Source organism: Hakea prostrata, chromosome 7 (assembly GCF_041222555.1).
Source record: "Hakea prostrata isolate BN-2017 chromosome 7, UWA_Hpros_2, whole genome shotgun sequence".
Taxonomy (NCBI): Eukaryota; Viridiplantae; Streptophyta; class Magnoliopsida; order Proteales; family Proteaceae; genus Hakea; species Hakea prostrata.
This window is the reverse complement of record NC_142606.1, coordinates 22,593,604-22,613,491: the sequence shown is the minus strand read 5'-3', so window position 1 is coordinate 22,613,491 and position 19,888 is coordinate 22,593,604. Positions and strand designations below refer to the sequence as shown.

Here is a 19,888-nt window from a genome sequence, read left to right as displayed (position 1 = left end):
AAAAGGAAATTTAACTACTTAGGAGGTATTGTGTCATTTTATAGTTGGCTTTTGTAAGAGATCTTGGCAAAGATTTCGCCAACTTACTCCAACCAGTTCATAGTTCATGTGGGTTTTGGAGAATCTATTAATTTGATCCAGACTTTCTCTATTAATGATACTTAAATAGATATTAAAGCATATTAAATTCATCAGCTGGTAGATAGAATAAGTATTCAGATTTGCTTTTCATGATCCAATAGAGTAACATGGTTCCACAGAAATTAAGACTTCTACAAAGAATCACAAGGAAATGTGGAAAGAAATGATGGCCAAATCAACAGATTGATGCATTTTTTCCCCTCAAGCTATAAGAAAATGATGAATGATCATCAACTAGGGAAAGTTGAAAATGATTAAATGATGACTGATGTGTATGTTTCAGAGATTAATTACAGCCACCAGAGAGAGATTAAGTATGACTGTTAGCTGAAAGTTGAAAAAGCTGTTTGATGAGTATGCCTTTGCAACATGGGAACCCTCTTCCAAGATCCAACCACCAAGGGGTTTGAAGAACCTCACCAAAACTTCCCATCAGATAAACGACAGTCACCAGTTATTCCATTCTCCCCTGATAATTACAGCATTTGAGCTGTACATATCTAGCTTTCTATTCCAGAAAAAATCGAACAAAGATGCTTTCATTTGGAATAGATTTAGGCACAAGTGAAACAAAACTTACACCATGGCAAGATGGTGTGGCAAAAGAGGTGTGCCGCATGCTTGTTTTGCCACTTAAGTTGTTATACTTCTGGGGAGAAAGACATGCAAAGGCAGTGAAGCTGAGAAACAAACTACTGAATCTGGATTTCAAACCATCTTTATAAAGGCTCATAAATTAGAAGAAAATGGATAACACTAATCACATGTTCTGCCTTTGTTACCAGTAATCTCCACATGAACACTTTCCATCCTTAAAATGGTGAAACCGATATGGGTCCCTCACAACTATTTCCCTACCCATAACCTGTGAAGTATATTTGACGAAGGTATGACAATCAGTACAAATTCGAAGGTTCTTCATAACCCGAATAAGTGATCCAGAAGGTGTGCTCATGAGAGCATAAGTTACTGCAAGCTTTTCACTGTGGAAGCCAAGAAGAATTTCTCTCTGTTCTTCCTCCAGATCATGCATTACCAGCTCCGTGTCCACTGAGTAACCAATCTCCTTCAATCTACTGATTAGCTTCTCCAAGTAAGAGTATATCTCTGTTGCTTGTGGATGAGACCTATCTCCCATGAAAAATTTATAGAGTTGATTTTTCAGTTGAATCCAAGATTGCCCAGGGTTCTTTTTAATGCCTCTTTGTTCCATCACAGTCCTAGTTTCTGCAACTTCTTCCCACCTACGAGAAGTTGCACAAATATTTGAAAATAGAACATATGGCCCTGCGCTGAATGGTTCAAGTTCAAGAAGTTGCTCAGACACCCGCTTCCCCATCACAACTTCTTTGTGAAGTCGGCAAGCAGATAAGAGTGCTTTCCACACAGAAGAGATACGTGAGATACCACTCCTGTGGATAAACTCCTCTGCCTCATGGAGCTGACCTGCTCGCCCAAGAAGATCAACCATACAAGTAAAATGCTCAACCCCAGGAACAATGCCAAAATCCTCTTGCATCGACCTAAAATATGCATGGCCTTCTTCAACAAGCCCTGCATGGCTACACCCAGATAAAACCCCTACAAAACTTACCTCATTTGGCTTGACTCCCTCTTTCAACATCAGTTCAAAAAGAAGGATGGATTCCTTCCCTTGACCATGTAAGGCACAACCAGATATCATTGACGTCCATAACACAGTATTTCGATTATTGGTTTGAAGGAAAATTGATCGAGCATCATCCAGGCTTCCACATTTTGCATACATGTCGATAATTGCAGACCCCAAGAAAACATCAAACTTGTGTCCACTTTTCTGAATTAGGGCATGAATCTGTAATCCCTGCTCTAGAATTCCAGCATTAGCACATGCCGAAGCAATGCTTGTAAGAATGAATTGATCTACCTCAACCCCTTCATGTACCATCTCTCTGAAAAGCCTGAGAGCATCTTCAACTCTGTTATGTTGAACATACCCAGACAATATTGAGCTCCACAGAACATTACTTGACACTGAAGCAGCATGAGAATTATTGGAGCATTGCATGCAATCAGAAGCCTGAAGTGAGTTTTTTAAGATAGCCAATGCCTTTTCCATCTTCCCACATTTGCAGTACATATCAATAAGTGAATTCCTTATAAATCCATCACTCTGAAGTCCGACTCTTAGTACTTTGCCATGTGTCTGTTTTCCTAGTTCCAACAGAGATAAAGAAGCAAATATGGCTAAAGCTATGGAGAAAGTGATATTCTTAAACTGAGGTCCAATTTCTCCCATCTGATAGAGAAATTCCAGGGCCTTCTTGTTGGATCCATTTTGCATCAGCCCAGCTATGACTGTATTCCAACTGGCAACATCTTTAACCGGCAATCGTCTAAATAACTCAATTGATTTATCCACATCTCCAATGTGCAGATATGCACCAATCATTATATTCCATGATACTGTATCTCTGTTGGGCATTGATTCAAAGATTATTCTTGCATAATCAAACTTTCCGTGTTTGATATAATGATCAATCATAGCATTCTCCAAAACAACATCGAATCCGACCCCCTTCCGTAGTACCCATCCATGAATTTCCTTAGCTTTCTGAAGATCGTTAAGACATGAACAACACTTCAAAACACTAGTCAAAGTGAAACAATTTGGACAAACCCCATCATACTGCATCCGACGGAAGAGACCAACCCCCAATTTAGCAGGACCCAATTGGGCAAAACCCGTGATCAGAATTGTCCATGTTCGAACATCTCGAATGGGAATTTCCTCAAACAGCTTCTGGGCTTCGTCCAAATTGGAACATTTAACATACAAATTCAACAGATGATTGCCCACTTGCCCATGTCGGGCGGAACAGTTCTTGACAGCTTGAGCATGAAGAGACTCGACTTCCTTTCTGTTTGACGGATTGCCTGTAGATCTGAAATGGGTCCGGTGCTGATATTCAGTGGACGAAAAAGAAGGGATAAGATAGTTACTGCTTGGAGCTGCCTCCAAGAAGTTTTTGGTAGTAATGGTAGTAAAGGTAGAGGTAGTAAATCTTGTTGATTGAGAAGTGGCCAAGAGGCGAAGGATAAAGGGCGGGAAATCTATAATCCAGTTTGCTGAGGGATGCCCAACGGGTGATGGTGGCATATGTCTATGGCGCTACGCGCATTGCAAGCGTTGAATCAGAAGTCAGGGGCCATCATCAGAATTTAAAAGCTTTCAATTTCAAATTAAATTTGGCATCTAAAAGCGGAATCAGGCATCGAGTTCGATCTCGGATCGGACCGATCCAACCTAAAAGATGAAGAGAATAACTTTCAATCAATTCCAATTAAAAGGACATCATCGAATCAGATTGGAAAGAAGTGTTGGGCTACATTCCAATTAAAGATTCCGGGCGTTTGGTCTAGTGGTATAATTCTCGCTTCGGGTGCGAGAGGTCGCGAGTTCAATTCTCGCAACGCCCCTTTAATTTTAGCCAATGAGGGGTTAGTCTAGCGATAAAAGAGCACTCCACGGGAAGGGGGTGTGGGTTCGCGCCCATTCGGCGACGTAGATCCCATCATTGCAGGTATCAAACATCTTACACCTTATTTTGATTAATGCAATTCTAACTTTATTCCTAATTGGCCTACTTTCACTCCCTAGTTTTTAGATTGAAGTTTTTTTTTTACAAAAAAATAATATTAATAATAATCAATTTCAATTTCTTTCTTTTTTTTGAATTTTTTACTAAAATACCCATCAAATTATTTAATGCACTGTGTTAATATATAGTTTTAAAAAGAGTTAACTGGTCATTAAGCATTAATTATATGGTTAAAAAAAATACATACATTTATTTATAATAAGATAATGTATTAAATAACTTGAGGAACATTTTGATTCTTCCACATTTGAAATTTAAATATACTTAATGAATACTAACGGTGTTATTTTGATTAGGACCCACACGTAAAAATCTCTCTTTTGTTTTTTTTTCTTTTTCGGACGCAGTGGGGGGGGGGGGGAACCTCTAGTCCTTTTGATTGTGGAAGGATTGAGGGAATAATGCACAATCATCACAAATTGTTATGTTTTTATTAATCAGCAAACGTTTAAATTTTTATCCTGAATTAAATAACCTGATGATCCATACAGTAAAACCTTCAATATGCTCACAAGCCAAATAGAATTCTATTGGACATTTAAAGGTTAGTACAATAAATGTCCAATGTGTTCGAGACAGAATGCAGATCAAAATAGAAGGGAAAAAAAATCAGACATCGTGGAAAGCAATCTTGTTTACAAAAATCTTTCCACTAAATGTACAAAAGAATCAGCCCAGATCTGGTGTCAACTATCAGTATCTTGGTTGAAATTTACAGAATCATGATTATAGTGGAGGGTAGAAGTATGAAGATACAGAAAAGCCAAGAAACAATAAGCCCCCAACTGTAGCAACTGTGCGTTGTGATATCTTAGACGCCAGCATGCTTCCCCCTACTACTGCAAGTGAAGTGCAGAGTGTATGGCCTATTGATGCTCCTACAGCTACTCCGAAAGAGTTCTTGTGGGTTGCCAACTGCAGCAGAAAAAGAATTCCACTGATCAAATCAAATAGAACCAGTTTGCATCTATGAAGCCAAGTTCACTAACAATGAGAGAGATCCAATCACTACTGTCAAATAAAAGTGTCTGTGGCGAAAGGGAGAATGAAGTTAGTTGGAATTTGCAATTAATGGTAGTATATAGAACATGGAAGTCACAAGCCAATTTCATGGGAAATTATTAGCAGTTGCATAATATAAGATGACGCAGCTCGGGTCCAGATAAATACAGAACTAGTTGAAATCATAAATGACAACATAGATTCAACCAAGTGTAGAAAATAGCTTACAGCTATCGTTGCTATCTGGCTACGGTCGCCCCACTCTGCCAAAAATGTTAGAATAAATGACTGCATTCCAAACAAACAAAAATAATGTGAGCAATACTTCGGAATCAATAAAATTTCTAGATGCCCGCCCTAAAAAAAATATCAGCAAGAATATCATTAGAGTCTACAACAAAATGTAATTTTATAATATGATGTTTAACATATACTTTATACGTGCTAACATTTTACAACTCTACTTCCCTGCGTACCCCATATTTTTGTAGGTAAGCCTTGACTTTCAAATTCAAGGATAAAGATATGTAACTAGATTCACCATAAGCAAGAAATACCTCCAAGAAGATTGGCGTGCAAAACCTTGAAAAAAAACGGCGAATTGTTGTTTTCCCTTGCCCTCCCTCGAGTTTCTCCTCTACCTGCATTAATAACAAGACAGGATGATAATGATAATCACAAGCATGACTCAATATACCTATATGCATGTTGTAGAAATACCATAGCATTGATAGTACAAGCCACCCACCCCTCAAGCTACCAATGCCTAACCCAATTTACTATTATTATGATTATTTTTTTTTATAAGAAGCAAGCTTTTGGGTACATGAAGATCTCCATACTTCGATTGAAGACATCAATCTTTCCAGAGTAGCCGATTAGTATAAGCTACAAAAAAGAGAGCAATACAATGACATCAAGAGCTCATGGAATTGAATGTCCACCAAAATGCAAAGACTGCCTACCAATTCCTCATTCACACTGGACATAGGCCAGAAAAAAATAAAATAACCCTCCTAAAAGCTGACGATCTACTGCTCAAATCTATAGAGATAAATTCTTACCGTTCCAACCTAATTTGAGCAAACCCTACTATAGAACAGATGCTGGTATCCAAGAGGATATAATGCCCTAAAACCCAAAAATAAGGCAGTCAGCTCATCTGCAACTGAAACACCCACCCTTTGGGAGGCCCTAGCAAAAAACACTTGAGCCATCTTGGTTTAATGAACAATAAATTTGACTATTCAGCATCCACATACTATATCTGAACAGGAAAAAGTTGCATCAATGAACTTAGCAGATACCCAGAACAAAAAAGACATGCATATGGCTTCAAATAACAAGGATTGGATAGTTAACCAACTGGGTTCAGTATCCCACACACAACAGAAACCTGTGACTCACAATCAGCAAGCTATCACCACATGGTGCCCCCAATCTAAAAATTTAGAAAGTGTGTATATGTGGCACCAGCAAAAACATTTGAGCCATCTCTGAGTGAGGATATTGGTTTTTTCATGAACAATAAATGTGACCATCCAACATCCATATACTATATCCATAGTTGTCAAGGCATCGCCTAGGCGACGCCTTGGCGTGTATCTAGGGCCTATGGCGACCATCGCCTCAGGCAAAGTGAATAAGGCGGTCGCCTCAGAGATGAGGCGTCTCCGAGTCGTCGACTCAAATGACTCAAACGCCTTATTGCATTGGGCGATCGCCTTATTGGGGGTTTAGAAATTGTAAATTATTTGATTCCAAATCAAAGGTAAAAATTAATTTGAAACGTAGATTCCAATCGGAAAGATCTAATGGGTGAGTTGTTATATAGCTGTTACATATTATTACATATTATCATTTGTAACATTAAATTAATTATAAAAAAAAAAAAAGGAAAAACGAGATTGAATTATTGAAATAGATCGAAACTCAGCCCTAACCTCTCGCTCTCTGCTACTCTCCCTCTGCAACTCTCTTCGTCTCTGACTTCGACAGCGGCCACCGGTGACACCAGTGACACCGGCAACAGCTAGCGTCATCACCGGCGACAGCCAGCGTCACCGGCAACAACCTTTGGAGGATTTGGACTTATGCGACTCTCTTTCTTCTTCTTTCTTCTGCAACTCCACCATATCTTAGCCTTCTTCTTTCTTCTGCAATCCCTCCGGCGGTTGCAGGCTTGCAGCGAGTCATTTCCGGTCACTCTGGTCTCCATCTCAGGCGATGGTAAGTCACCAAAATACTCTTTTTTTTCTTTCTTACTTCTGGTCACTCTACTCTCTTACTTCTGCTTCTTCCCCCCCCCCCCCTCATAGGCTCATACGAAGGCCACCGTAGTTGCAACGATCAAGTTGCAGCGGCGTCGGTCACCATCTCAGGCGACGGTATGTCGCCGGATTTGTTTTTTTTCCTGCGATTGTTACAACTTGCTTTTTTTTCTTCTTTTTTTCTGGTTTGGTTGTTGCATACTGCTTGGTGTATAACTGTATTATCACTGTATGCTGCTTTTTTTTTCTTCCTACGATTTGCTCCCAAGCATGAATTTTTCAGAAGCTTGGTTGATGCATCATGTGCAAACCATTTGTTTTTAGCATCAAACAGTTAAGATTGATGCTTTGTTTCCATCAGCTTTGCTTCGATCAGTAAACCTTCTTCGATCGTATCTTGATTCTTGTTAATGATAGTATGATACTTGAAATTTATTTAGGACCTACTATGTGTGGTTTGTAGTATGTTGAATGACTTGAGGTAGGCTAAATGGCTAATATTAGTTTTTTTATTATATATAAGATATGTTTATAATGAATTAGTCTATGAGATGTACACTAAAATGCCTCGACCGCCTCAAAAGCGCCTCGGAGGGCGCCTCGTCAACTCATCGCTCCAACTAGCTAAAACCGCCTTGCACCACCTCGTCGCCGTGACAACTATGACAATATCTAAACAAGAAAAGTAAATTGCATCAATGAACAACTTAACACAAACCTAGAAAAAAAAAACAAACATAAATAATAAGAATTGGATAACTAAGCAACAACTAGGTCCAACATTTCACCCACATACTCCCACTCTTGGTTTAGGATGTGTGCATGTGCACTGTGCAGTACTTCACAAGAGCCCCCAAAACAAGATATTGAACAAAGTCCAATTGAAGATCCCCAAATTCAGTCCAGTTGAAGGTAAACAACATTACAACAGTATGTCAATTCCCAAAACAATATAAAGTGGTCAGATGAAATTGTACCAACAATGTGTTAAAATAGAAGCTAGTCTTCCGAATTAGAAACAAAACAATCTAAGCATCCACCTGGCAGTATAACATGTAAACAGGATCACAGTCACTGATCTGTTAGCAATTCCTCATACATGGAAAATCAGATAAATCATATGGCTAATGCTTTATCTTTGCCTAAAAGCACGGGATTTCATAAATACTGAAATATCCAAGCCCTGAAAACAGAATGACTCATTCAGAAGTCCCAAGAATTACATGCTGGCTAGGCATGTTAGCGTCCAATTAAATTTAGAAACACAAGAAAACAAAATAACAACAATAAGAAACTCAGGCTCATACCAACTGAATGGAGAGAGCTACATTGATACTTGCAAAATAAAGAAGGGAAATCTAACTAAAAAGTAAGAGGAATGAAAATAAACAAAAAATAGGCATAATTTGACAAGTGTGAAATGATAAGCAAAAGTAAGAGGAAGAGGCCCAACCAACGAAGGCAGGAAAATCTCAGACAACATGGATATTTGCCCTCAAATAGTCTATACGAGGTCATACTTAGCACACAAAAAATAATAATAATAAAAGGCGTAAGGTGACAAGTGTGAATTGATAAATAGAAGTAACAGGAAAAAGGCAAAAAGCCCAGAAAGCCAGAAAAATCTCAGCTATATGTAGTCGGCAACATGGATCCTTGCCCTCAATAGGCTCTATATAAGGTTATACTTGGTAAGAGGCCCAGACTACACATATCATTGCTCATAACCTCCCTTATGATCATTTAAGCCTGGCCCTAGCTCTTTCTACTATCTTCAATCAGGATTAGATAGCTCCTCTATACAGGAGCATCCCTAAACCACCATTGAGTGTGTCCATAGCCTCCCAAATGAGAATCTCAGACATTATCACTGATTGGAGCAACTCCCAATCAGCTCTAGTGCAATCATCCCTTAATTAATTTGTGATAGTTTTGTTGCACATCCGTCTTAACATCATCATCTCTTACCATACAAAGCTTCTCCATATGACACTTTGTGAGCTGTCCAACACTCTGCCCCATACATCATAGCTGGTCGGGCAGCAGTGCTATACAACTTTCCTTTAAGAATTCAAGGAATACATCTGTCACACATTGAAATGCAAAATTCGCATTGGACATAGTAATGCCCCCCAAAAGGGGACAAAAGAATGTGTGAATATTATCAATTTGGCCATGATTATCAGACACACTAATGAATTAATTCCGGGATGGAACAATTCGAAAGAACTGCATGGATAAGCTGATATAAATTTATTCAAAAAAGAAAGGCAACAAGAAGAACATATCTTTTGACATCACATTTTACCCAAATGATCTAGGGGTCGTATACAATAATTATCCATCCTTAACCCAACTAATGGAGTCGGCTACATGGATCCTTGCTCTCCGATCAGCTCTGTTCGAGGTCATCCATTAGATGCATGTTTGGAAGCATAAAATGCAGTAAATCCTATCAGATTGAAAACTTACACTGCAGTCTAAAATGGGTTTAGGATGAGTTGCATGAGACAATCAAACAGTTCAGAGAAAAGAAGTGTCCCTTATGTTGGGTAGAATTTAAGATAGGGGTGGCAAAAAGCTCAGGTTATTTATTTACTTATTTTCCCCCATTTTCTGTTTATAGTTGATGTAAAGCATCAAAGACATTTGCAACTGCTGATGAACAGAGAAATACATACTTCTTCCATTTCCTTTTTCTGAGATGACTTTGAATTGGATCTCCAAGCAATGTAAAGAAGCCGCAGGCCAAAAAATGCATATAGTACTGCACATGAATAAAAGGTTTAACTTCACTTTATCTGGAAAAAGGTAAAAGAATACACACCTATGCTCCAATTCCTCAATCAAGTTTGGAAAGCAGTCACTCAACCCAACCGAACCAGGTAAAAATGGCTCTATCATGGACACAAAGTATAAAAATTGCATAAAGGTTTATGCTTTGTTGTGAATGGGTTGGTCTCTTCAGCACATCCACTCCACCAGAAACCCAAGAAATGCTTTATATTGAGTTCCTTTTGCAGAAGGCTGTGTAAAAAATGCTTGCAATACATGCAATAGCAAGTTGCTCACCATGAAGAAAAAGGAAAATAAATCAACAGAAAAAAAAAATGGCCATCCGTTAAGGAGAAATAAAGCCCTTCATGGCTACATTATGAACAACAAAGTACCTGTTGCTGCACTGTTGGTATGCTTCCTTGATATCAGATTTGGCACAATCCTACCAAGACCCGTGGAAAGCACCTAACTCCATGCATAATGAATTTAAACTTAATAATGAGGAAACTAGAAGGCAATCTCTTCTATATGAAACGTAACCCATAAGACCTGGTGCTGTGAACACCCAAAAGTAGCACAACAATGTTTTTTATTCAAAATATGACCATGACACAAGAATGGGGAGAAAAGAAGAAGAAACAGCTTTCAGAGAAAAATTGTACTTTTTAAGGAGGCATCGGTAAGACTCCCATAAACAAGAAGGGATTGGATAACTTACTGTCATCAGATAAAGTGCACTGAGAGCACCTGATAGAACAATCGATTTGGGATGCCGCATTGCCATAAGTGCCGCTATTATAAATGTCTCATCTCCAATCTAGCAATAACAGCATCGTTAAACAGCATTTATCTAATACACTTTTAACAATGAATAGAATTTATAAGACATAGTAGCATTGCATGCATCCCAGCATGGATGTTAGCAGCTTTTCACCTACTTCTACGGGCAAGTGGAATTAGCAAAAGGCAATCTCCAAGTTGGCCCAGCTATATTAACTCTTAACGGGTCCTTGACTGATGTAGTTTTTCCTTTTTCCCCCTTGGTTAAATTAACTGACATGGTTAAGCCAATAGGTTAAATGAATGCAATCATCAGTAGCTATAAGATCAGTGAACTACACGATGGTTTGCCAGGATGTAAACAATGCAATTAGAGATGCCATTCAATCCTCGGTGAGAGATTCTCAAAATAGCAAAAATTCAAACTACCCATAATTAAAATAACAATAACCAGGTGCCCTAACCTCGGTAACAATGATCATTGATAGACTAGCAAAGAACGCATCAAGAACCCCCAGACCTTCCGACATTCCAGTAAGACTAAGTAGATCCGGGTCATTCTTATCTCCAGCAGCAACATTTTTCCCAAGTTGTTTATCAAGAAAAATCTGTCCCAACAAATTTGTAAATAATTCAAAGACGAAAGTTCACAGTAAATATAAGAAAAATATAATTAATTTTAAAACACAAATGAAAAACTGTAATAACATTAAAATTCTATAAGCATAAAAGAAGAGTAGAAGATAAACCAGCTTACTTTGCTACGGCGGTTCAAGGCTTTACCAGATTCACTGAACGAATCCTTATCAGCTCCGCTCTCTACCTCAACTTCCTGAAATTCAAAAATAAATAAACTTAAATGAAAAATGCATCATTTCCAGGTTTCAGAACTCAGAAGACAATAGATCCAATCACCAATTAGAACAAATACCTGAGCGAAAACAAGATAGGGTACCAGCAGCACAAAGCAAACGAGGAGGAGAAGAACGTGGCAAGAGAAACCAGCACTAGGGCTTCTCCATGGATGCATGATACGCATTATTTGACCCTATTGTATCAAATTCAAAAACAAGGTCAGTGAGAGAACAAATCTACAGTAGAAAGAGAGATGGGGAAGCAAAATTGAACACTTTTAGACTTAGATTACCTGACAGATGGATCCGAACTCTACAGGAAAGTACGAGAACGGACAATAGGGGAAGCTTTAGGCTTCGGAATGAGAGATCCCACGAGCAAATGACGAATCAGTGAATTCTTCAGATAAATCAACCGATCGGGTACTTGAAGATTAGGGATTTGATGAGAAAAGTGATGGAGAGAGAGAGCGCGTGTGCCTAGAAAGCATAGAAAGCATACAGAGTTAACGCTTTCTTCACCATTTTCTCCGTAAAGATCTCCCAGGCTCAATTCACGTTCTCTGAACTGGACTCCATGAGGAATGAATCACGCGGTTTGTTCCGAGACTGCTTTTCATATTTCATTACCGTAAATACCCTCATGAAATATCGGTTCGGTTTGGTTCAACCCGATCAGATTGATAATTTGCCGGACTTTAGAATTCTTAAGACCAAAACCAACCAAATGACCCGATAACCATTAATCTGGTCAGTTTCAGTCTCTTTTTGGGTTTTCCTTATGCTCTAATTTTGGTCCGGTTCAATTTTTATACAATAAAAAACAGAGAGGAATAGGCACACCAACCACGTAAAGTAAAACAACAAACCACAGCCATGGAAGCAGTGAATATAATATTATATAAGCGAGTCTACATCTTCTTCAGCCACAAGGGCATCAATTGTTTCTTTGCCCCCATGCTTTACATTCACATGAGTGTTGAATCCATACTACTTGGCCTAACACTTGCAAGCCCTCTGTTTATGGGTCCCACACCTCATTTGATTGTGGGAGCATGTAGCACAGAGGCAGGTTAGGGGCAGAGGATCTAAACTCTTTAAGGAGAGTCCATTATATGGATATGATGATCAAGAGTAGAACATGTTTCTTGAAAAACAAGGTAGTGATACTCTGAATTATTGCACTTTCTCCTTATCACTACTTTGTTTTTAGAAAAATATATATATTTTTTACCATTGAATCCGTCAATATTCATGTGGCAGACTCTTCTTAAGGGGTTGATGGATAGTTAATGTCCTATAGCTACAAATGATGTAAATCCCATAGAAGAATGCATATGGTTTTAATACTGTGATGATAGTCTATTGTATAGAAGAGGTCTTGGGTTCAAACTTTTGTACCTCCAAACCTTTCCCCTGTGGGCCTATGGCCCTAAAAACTAAGTATTCTTTATAGATCAATGTTTTGAATTTGGATTGGCGATGCTTTCTTCATCTCTTCTCCCTTCCAATTGCCCCCTGTTAAATGTTTATACTTGGAGCAAATTGCACTGGCACCCCAAAATAGAGGCCTTAAAGCACTGACACCCCCACTTTATGTTTAAAAAGCACAGAGACCCCAAAATTAGATTTTTATTGGATTGGATATATTTGTCAAATTTATCACTAAAAACCGTTAAATTACTATTTATTTTTGAAAAATATCTCTATAATAAACAATGTCTGAAAGGTTTTCAATGATAAATTGACAAATATATTCGATGAAAATCCAATTTTGGGGTGTCAGTGCTTTAAAGCCTCCATTTTTGGTTGCCAGTGCAATTTGCTCTTATACTTATTAATTTCCTGACCCTACGTACTCATTTAATTTCTTAAATGTATATACATCAATTGAATAGTCTAACCATTGAAGCATTTGGTACAAAGTGCAAGTTTATTTTTCAAAATTCAGCACAAAATAACACTAAAAAGCTTCTTACTGATTTTATTATTATTATTATTTTTTATTTATAGAAATTGAAATATATGATTGTTTTCCCTATGCATTGCAAGGTTGCAAGCTCGCCATATAATAATTTAAAACATATTTGTTTTAATGGTTACAATCCACCTTAATGGAGAGCTTCACACTTACAAAAGAAAACTTTTAACATACTCCATATCAGAGTTAAGGACTGAAGTCTGAATACATTGAAGTTTATTCTTTATTTTGATTTTTTAAGACTTAGGTTTTGATTGAATCATTGTCCGAACTAAACAAGTTGCCTCCCTTGCAGCTAGAGGTAGTTGCTTGCAAGGTATATAAACATCATCTAGGTAGCAGAATTTTAGGATTTTATCAATCAAAATTTGACTTCAACATTTTTTAATTTTTTTAAATTTTTTGTGGGTAGGGCAATTGTGTTTCAAATGTGATTTGTCCCACTTTTATGTGTTTTCTCCTCTAAGATGCTTGAAAATTAAAATCATCCACTTATGTTTCTACTCGAACTGAATTCTTATCTCAATATGGTAGAGCCCTTGAAATTATCAAGGGTATGTTGGTTCAAATCCAACATAATTCATACATTATTCTACCATGTGTTTTAGGGTAAATACTTTATTAAGTATTGGAACTATTGTAGAAGATGGGATTTTGTTGTCTAGTTATTACTTGTAACCAAGGTTCGGAATGTCGCCAACACAAGGGGTGTCGGTGGCTGTTGATGCCATCGAACGAAACCCCGAAATATCGGCTATCAAACCAACCATCATGATCCTTTAATAATCTTAAAGACTGGAACATTCACACACAATAATAAAATAATAATATAAAAAGATGCGGGACATCACATTTATAATAGTATGAACAATTGTCTCAACTAGTGTTTCAACAACTTATATGGAACTGCTAGCAACCAAAGAAGCTGTACGCTTGGTTCAATCCCTCCCACTACCTAGACTTCTCAACTCTTCTGATTACAAAGTAGTAGAATGGAAAAACCAACACACTATCGATTAGATGACCACAAGCTTAGTGGAAGATAAAGTCCACTTGCGGTTTTACTAGTGTGTATATATATAGCAGAACGAAAGTGTGAATGAATTAGCTAAATGCTCATTGAGATCTCGTTGTTAAATCTATTGAATTCCATTTGAGCCATTCATTAACAATTTAGATTTTCCCCCACAACTTAAGGGTAACTTTCCATCTTAATTGATTGTCTATGTTCTTTCTTCTTCTTTTCTGCCCATTAATTAAGTGTTGAGACTTTAGAAACCTTCAGTTAACATATTTACACGTCCGTTTAGCTGCTACCTTCCATATATATATAATATGAACTTTTTTTTGCTGTTTAGGAGTAAAGCCTCGGTCTCAAGGAGATTTTAGCTAGTATTGGTCTTTGCCAACTGAACCGATCCATTGAGATTATTAAATCAAATTTTGATGAAAAACAACTTTACGATCGACATGGGTTCAGAACGTTTTTGTCATAACAAATTTCCATAACATCCCCCATGTGTTAATCCATTATATACAAAGGAGCCATTATCTATAAACATCATCAGCAACCACTAGGGTTTTCAGAAAGAAATAAATATACAGACATTCTTGTAAAAGATAAGCAATGGCCATGGCTAGCTTCATCATCATCCTCATCTTTTTCTGATCATCTAAAAACAACAACCTTCTCTTGGTTTCTCTACCAATATGATGATCTAGGAGTAAAATTTGTAGGTACTGGCCTGAACAATAATCTGTCTTAGCCCCCCGATGGGTGCGATGATCGTCAATAGTACTCCAACAGTTATGCAGAACTGTAGATCAAACATGAATTCAAAATTCATTATCAGCTCAAGTACTACCACTGCAACAAATTAAACATCAAATATTATAAGGAAAACAACAATATTGCAATTCTAGCTTTGTTTAACTTACCCAGTTCGCAGTCCAAGATAAGCTGAATTTCTTGGGCTTGTATATGGCAAGCCACATGATGCAAGGAAGCTAAAAATTTCACAAGAAATATGAGATAAGTTAACATAAAATATAGATTCAACAAATATAGAAATAAGTGTGAAGATGAGCTCTCACATAATATGTTGTTGGCGCAAAAGCAAATCCTCCAAAGAATCCAAGAAGTGCACCAAAGAATGGGAAGGTCATACCGATGAACATCGTCAATGCTGCAATCGAAAAAAAACAAAAGAAGATGATCAACAAGCAGACGAGCCCAAGAAAGGAAAGGAGTTTTAGAAGTTACATATGATAAGAGACTTAGGTAGAATTCATCCTCTTACAAAACTAGTGATTAAGGAGAGAGTGTTGTAGTAACCCTAAGTCTCTTTATGAAACCCTAATTTGCATATTTGAGGTAAGAAAGTAATTACGTACCAACGTATGTGGTTCTTGCGAAGAAGCGAAGCCTAAAACAAGGCCTGAAATGAAACTTCTTCACCAATGTAGTTTCTATCATGTCAAACACTGGCATGGCATAAATCTACATTCAAAGATTGAAGAAGAAAATTAGATGAGTTGATAAGATGGCTATGTTAATTACAACTGATTAATACTACAATAAAAAAGAATGCTATGGAGATGATGTGAAACTGCACCTGGTAACTTCCAATAACATGGATGACCACAAACAGGTTAGCCATGGCAATCAACCATACAGGTTTGCTTAGTGAAATTAGAATGTTATCCGCCACACCATTGCCAAACATCCAGTAACCGATGAGGGCGACTGGGAAGTAACATATGGCAACAACACCATAGGCAAAAAGCACACCTCTCCACATAGGTACCTTGGATGGCTTATCAGGTGTAGAAGGGATTGTTGCTTGGATCTCCAATACCACATTGTGTCCAGCATAGGCAAAAGCAACATTACCAAGGGCACCCATGAAGTCAAAAACAGTTGCTGCAGTGGTTGTCCCTGGATAGCCATATTGCACATTTTGCTGAACTCCCCTGGAAACTGTAGCTGCCCAAGCAATTGTAGAATAGCTATAAAAGAAACAAAGGAGAAGAGTTATTAATTAAGAATACTAACAAGATTCACATTTAGGAACTACAGTTGAGAAGTGGTGGAAAGAGAAGTACCTCAAGGACATGACAGCAGCAGCTAGAGAAACAATGGTGATGGAGTTGAAGTTGGGAAGGAAAGAAAGAACAAAGTGACAAGAAGCAAAAATCATGATGAAGTATGTCTGCTTGATTTGTGGGCCATTAGGTCTTACAAGGTCATGGAACTTCTGCAGTGATTGGCCTCCTGTGACCATGTAGACAATATCCACTCCAACTTCACAAATCAATTGCTGAGGAACCACAATCCAGAGACCAAGTTTCTCACCAAAAGCGTGCTGACCCAATTCATGGTACCTATCAAATCGCTTCCCTGGAACCATCTCATGCATTTCAACCATTTGCCACAGCGTGAAAAGAGTGATTAACCATGATAAAACAAGGATAACCACACCAGGACCCCTGAAACAATAAAACCCAGAAGCATAAGAAGCCAATTTGGTTTCAGATAAAAAATTAATTCGGATCAAGCATAATAGAACATGATTTGGTTTAATATTAAACATATTTACCAGCCAAGCTGAGCCATGGCATAGGGAAGACTGAGGACACCAGCACCAACCATGGCAGTGACATTGTGGAAGGCTGAGTACCACCACTTTGCACTTCGGTCTGAAGATATGGGAAGCCAATCATCTATGGCTTTCTCTTCTGCTGTTTTCTCTTTCGTCATCTTTGGATATTTCGATTTTTCCCAAATAAAAAGAAGATAAAAGTCAGATGAAGAGATCAAAAAGAATGGACGTCAGGGCATGTTATGTTGGCGATAGAGCAAATATTTTAGTCACCGTGAGTTCTATGGGGGCTAAACAGATTTATTTATAGTCTTTGTATTACAGGAGTTAGAATATATAAGGGTTCAAACTCTAGTACTTGTTGATACTTTAACTATAACTCAAACTCTGATAGCATACTTTAACAATAACTCTATAACTTGTTGGTATTTTCTCCCTTTCTCTCCCTTTTTTTCTTTGAGTCTCTTTCTTTCTTTCTTCTTCTTCTTCTTTTCTGAGAGTCGAGTTCCATTATGATATTGATGCTTTTATTTGTGGCTTTTCACGGCTTTTCACTTGCTCTTGTCTTTCTAAAAATTTCGGTTTTCTTTCTAAATATTAGCACTAAAAATTTTAATTATTGTTTTCCCCCTCTCCATGTTGAGTCCTAGGTCCGCCCTAATTACATAATTAAGATGAAAATATTAGGATTGTGTTTCTCTTGCGTTTGAATATGAGTGAAATCATGATAATATGCCTGTGAAAATGAAGTTTGAATCGAACTACTATTTACAGTTAAATCAGTCAAGGAACCTAGGATAGAATTTTTAAACTAGCACAAACGCAAACTATGACTAGGTAAGATCACACTCATAATATATTATAAACCTTAATTTCAAATATCATAGCTTAATTCCCAGCTTTGAATCGTTATTACACTGTAAAAGACTTCAAATTAACCTTCCATTAGGCTCCCAACCTTGCCTTGAGAAAGATCTGGTTTTGGAGGTAGGCATGACAGAAACCTATGCCAAACGTGAAGAAATTGTCTACTGACGTTGGCAAAGACATTATTGTATTCAAACTTAAACCACTGGAGTCTTAGCTAACCATGGAAGCTTGTGTAGTAGGTACAACCTTCTTCTATAAAATCTGTATTTCTATTTGTATACCAGTTACCTATGGATTCTTCAACAACCGAATCAATTCTGTTGTTGAGAAGTCTTTAAATTATTGATTCAGTTGTTGATTAGTTCATGTGTAATTAGTACTCTAACACCCAGATCACCATCATGTTAAGTTAGGATTTGAAAAGAAGACGAAGAAGATGACACAGAATTAGAGTGATATGGGTTTTTTTCAGTTGTTTATTGATGGAAGTAGTGTAACTTTTATAATAGTTTTACAGAAAGTCTTAGACTTATCAGCTTCTAGATCTATGATTCATTTACTAGACAATTCTTATCTGTTTTGAGTTTCTTGATGTAGAACTATTGATGAATTTGAATTCAAATTACTAATTTGATTGTTGAGCAGTCATGTGTAATTGGTATTTAATATTGTTATTGGGTCAAAGGATTAGGTGACTTTGTTTGTGTCTTATTGATACGTGTCATATTAAAAATAAAATTTCTATTCAAATCTATTGCCGTTTACTTATATACAATAGATAAACAAGAAACCTTCCTTCCAAAACCCAAATCCTTCACTTCCCCAACCTTTTTAATAGGAAAGGCATTAAAAATCACAAAAATTAAATCACTTTCATGACTGAGACTTGGAACTTGGTCTGTGACTTCAGATAACTATATTTTATTTTATTTGGGTCTGAGATATTTTATTAATTCAAGAAAATAGATAGAAATTGTTTGATAACCAAATAAGAAGCTATAGAAATTGAAAAATTATATGTTAAAAGAAGGAAAGGAGAATACATGTATGAATAAACATAATCTTAGACAAGATTTTCACCTCTCTGTACTCTATAGGGGTCAAGAAGGCTGGAGAGCATTATTTTCCCCAACCATAGTTCAAGTTGTTTTCAAGTTATTTCTAAACAAAATAAGATTACTCCTGAAAATCTTCATTTTGTACTTTTTTGAAATGAATTATCATCTATCTATAACAAATAAAACTTTTTCCCAGGGTTTAAACCGATTTTGGGCGGGATAGAACCTAAAAAACTTCAGCTATCACTGAGAATCAAAATATTTGTGTCTCAGGAGAAAATTCATTTTGAATTAATTGAGTACTCGAATATAGAAGAAAATCATCGTAGAAGCACTTCCAAACATTAAACCATGAGGAACACACAAAAAAGCATAGAAATAGTTAAATCTTGAGAAGAAGAGTGATCTTATAATTCTTAATCAAGAGAGAAGCCACTAAGGCAATGTGCAAAGGTATACATCAAACAAAAAAAAGAGTTTATTCTTTCCTAAATTTATAATAACCCAATGAACGAAAAAAGAACAAAAAAAGATTTAGGAGAGAAGGAAGGAGAAAGAGAGAAATCATACCTCAAAAGAATTCTTTTGAACATGTTCATTTTCGATTTCCATGTTTTAGAGAAATAGAATTATGAAAGAGAAGACAAGCCAGATAGAGAGTAAGAGGCACAAGAAGAAGAGAAGTAAAACTTGACGAAAATATAGCAAAGAGACATGCTGTATTTAAAGATTCTTAGTTAGAAAGATCATTGGTATCTTCCGGGCCATTTCTAACAAGTGGACCACATCAAATGGCATGACTTGTCTGTCTTATTGTTTTACCAAAAAAAATAAAGGGAAAACAACCACTTTAATAAATAAATAAACTATTTTCTTAAAAAAAATGTGATTAATAATTTTTTAAATATCTT

At 37.0% G+C, this 19,888-nt stretch overlaps 2 protein-coding genes and 1 non-coding gene across 3 annotated transcripts; 1 reads left to right on the top strand and 2 right to left on the bottom strand.

Moving 5' to 3' along the window:
* Positions 1–775: 775 nt before the first annotated feature.
* LOC149010610 (pentatricopeptide repeat-containing protein At2g03880, mitochondrial-like) lies at positions 776–12,057 on the bottom strand. Its single transcript, XM_089162458.1, has 11 exons — positions 11,760–12,057; positions 11,544–11,660; positions 11,370–11,444; positions 11,077–11,220; positions 10,551–10,649; positions 10,225–10,297; positions 9,736–9,821; positions 5,342–5,425; positions 5,013–5,072; positions 4,512–4,697; positions 776–3,292 (listed from the first exon to the last, which is right to left on the bottom strand). Exons 2-11 carry the CDS (start codon positions 11,649–11,651, stop codon positions 920–922), a joined length of 3,288 nt encoding a protein of 1,095 aa, XP_089018584.1. The 5' UTR covers positions 11,652–11,660; positions 11,760–12,057; the 3' UTR covers positions 776–919.
* On the top strand, positions 3,529–3,600 carry TRNAP-CGG (transfer RNA proline (anticodon CGG)). Its single transcript has one exon. It is a non-coding gene; the product is annotated as a tRNA-Pro (tRNA).
* A 2,678-nt stretch (positions 12,058–14,735) lies between the features above and the next one.
* On the bottom strand, positions 14,736–19,666 carry LOC149010609 (lysine histidine transporter 1-like). Its single transcript, XM_089161274.1, has 8 exons — positions 19,548–19,666; positions 17,047–17,207; positions 16,553–16,936; positions 16,063–16,456; positions 15,842–15,947; positions 15,542–15,633; positions 15,386–15,454; positions 14,736–15,264 (listed from the first exon to the last, which is right to left on the bottom strand). Exons 1-8 carry the CDS (start codon positions 19,587–19,589, stop codon positions 15,166–15,168), a joined length of 1,347 nt encoding a protein of 448 aa, XP_089017400.1. The 5' UTR covers positions 19,590–19,666; the 3' UTR covers positions 14,736–15,165.
* Between the last annotated feature and the right edge of the window lie 222 nt (positions 19,667–19,888).

Excerpts from the sequence above, each read along its gene's own strand:
- LOC149010609 (XM_089161274.1), bottom strand. The coding sequence starts at position 19,589 with ATGGAAATCGAAAATGAACATGTTCAAAAGAATTCTTTTGAG. Across the intron at positions 16,457-16,552 it reads GCTGCTGTCATGTCCTTGAG|CTATTCTACAATTGCTTGGG; the intron begins GTACTTCTCTTT and ends TTTCTTTTATAG. Across the intron at positions 15,265-15,385 it reads TATCTTGGACTGCGAACTGG|TTCTGCATAACTGTTGGAGT; the intron begins GTAAGTTAAACA and ends TTTGATCTACAG.
- LOC149010610 (XM_089162458.1), bottom strand. The coding sequence starts at position 11,651 with ATGCGTATCATGCATCCATGGAGAAGCCCTAGTGCTGGTTTCTCTTGC. Across the intron at positions 11,445-11,543 it reads CCTATCTTGTTTTCGCTCAG|GAAGTTGAGGTAGAGAGCGG; the intron begins GTATTTGTTCTA and ends TTTGAATTTCAG. Across the intron at positions 10,650-11,076 it reads CAATGATCATTGTTACCGAG|ATTGGAGATGAGACATTTAT; the intron begins GTTAGGGCACCT and ends TGTTATTGCTAG.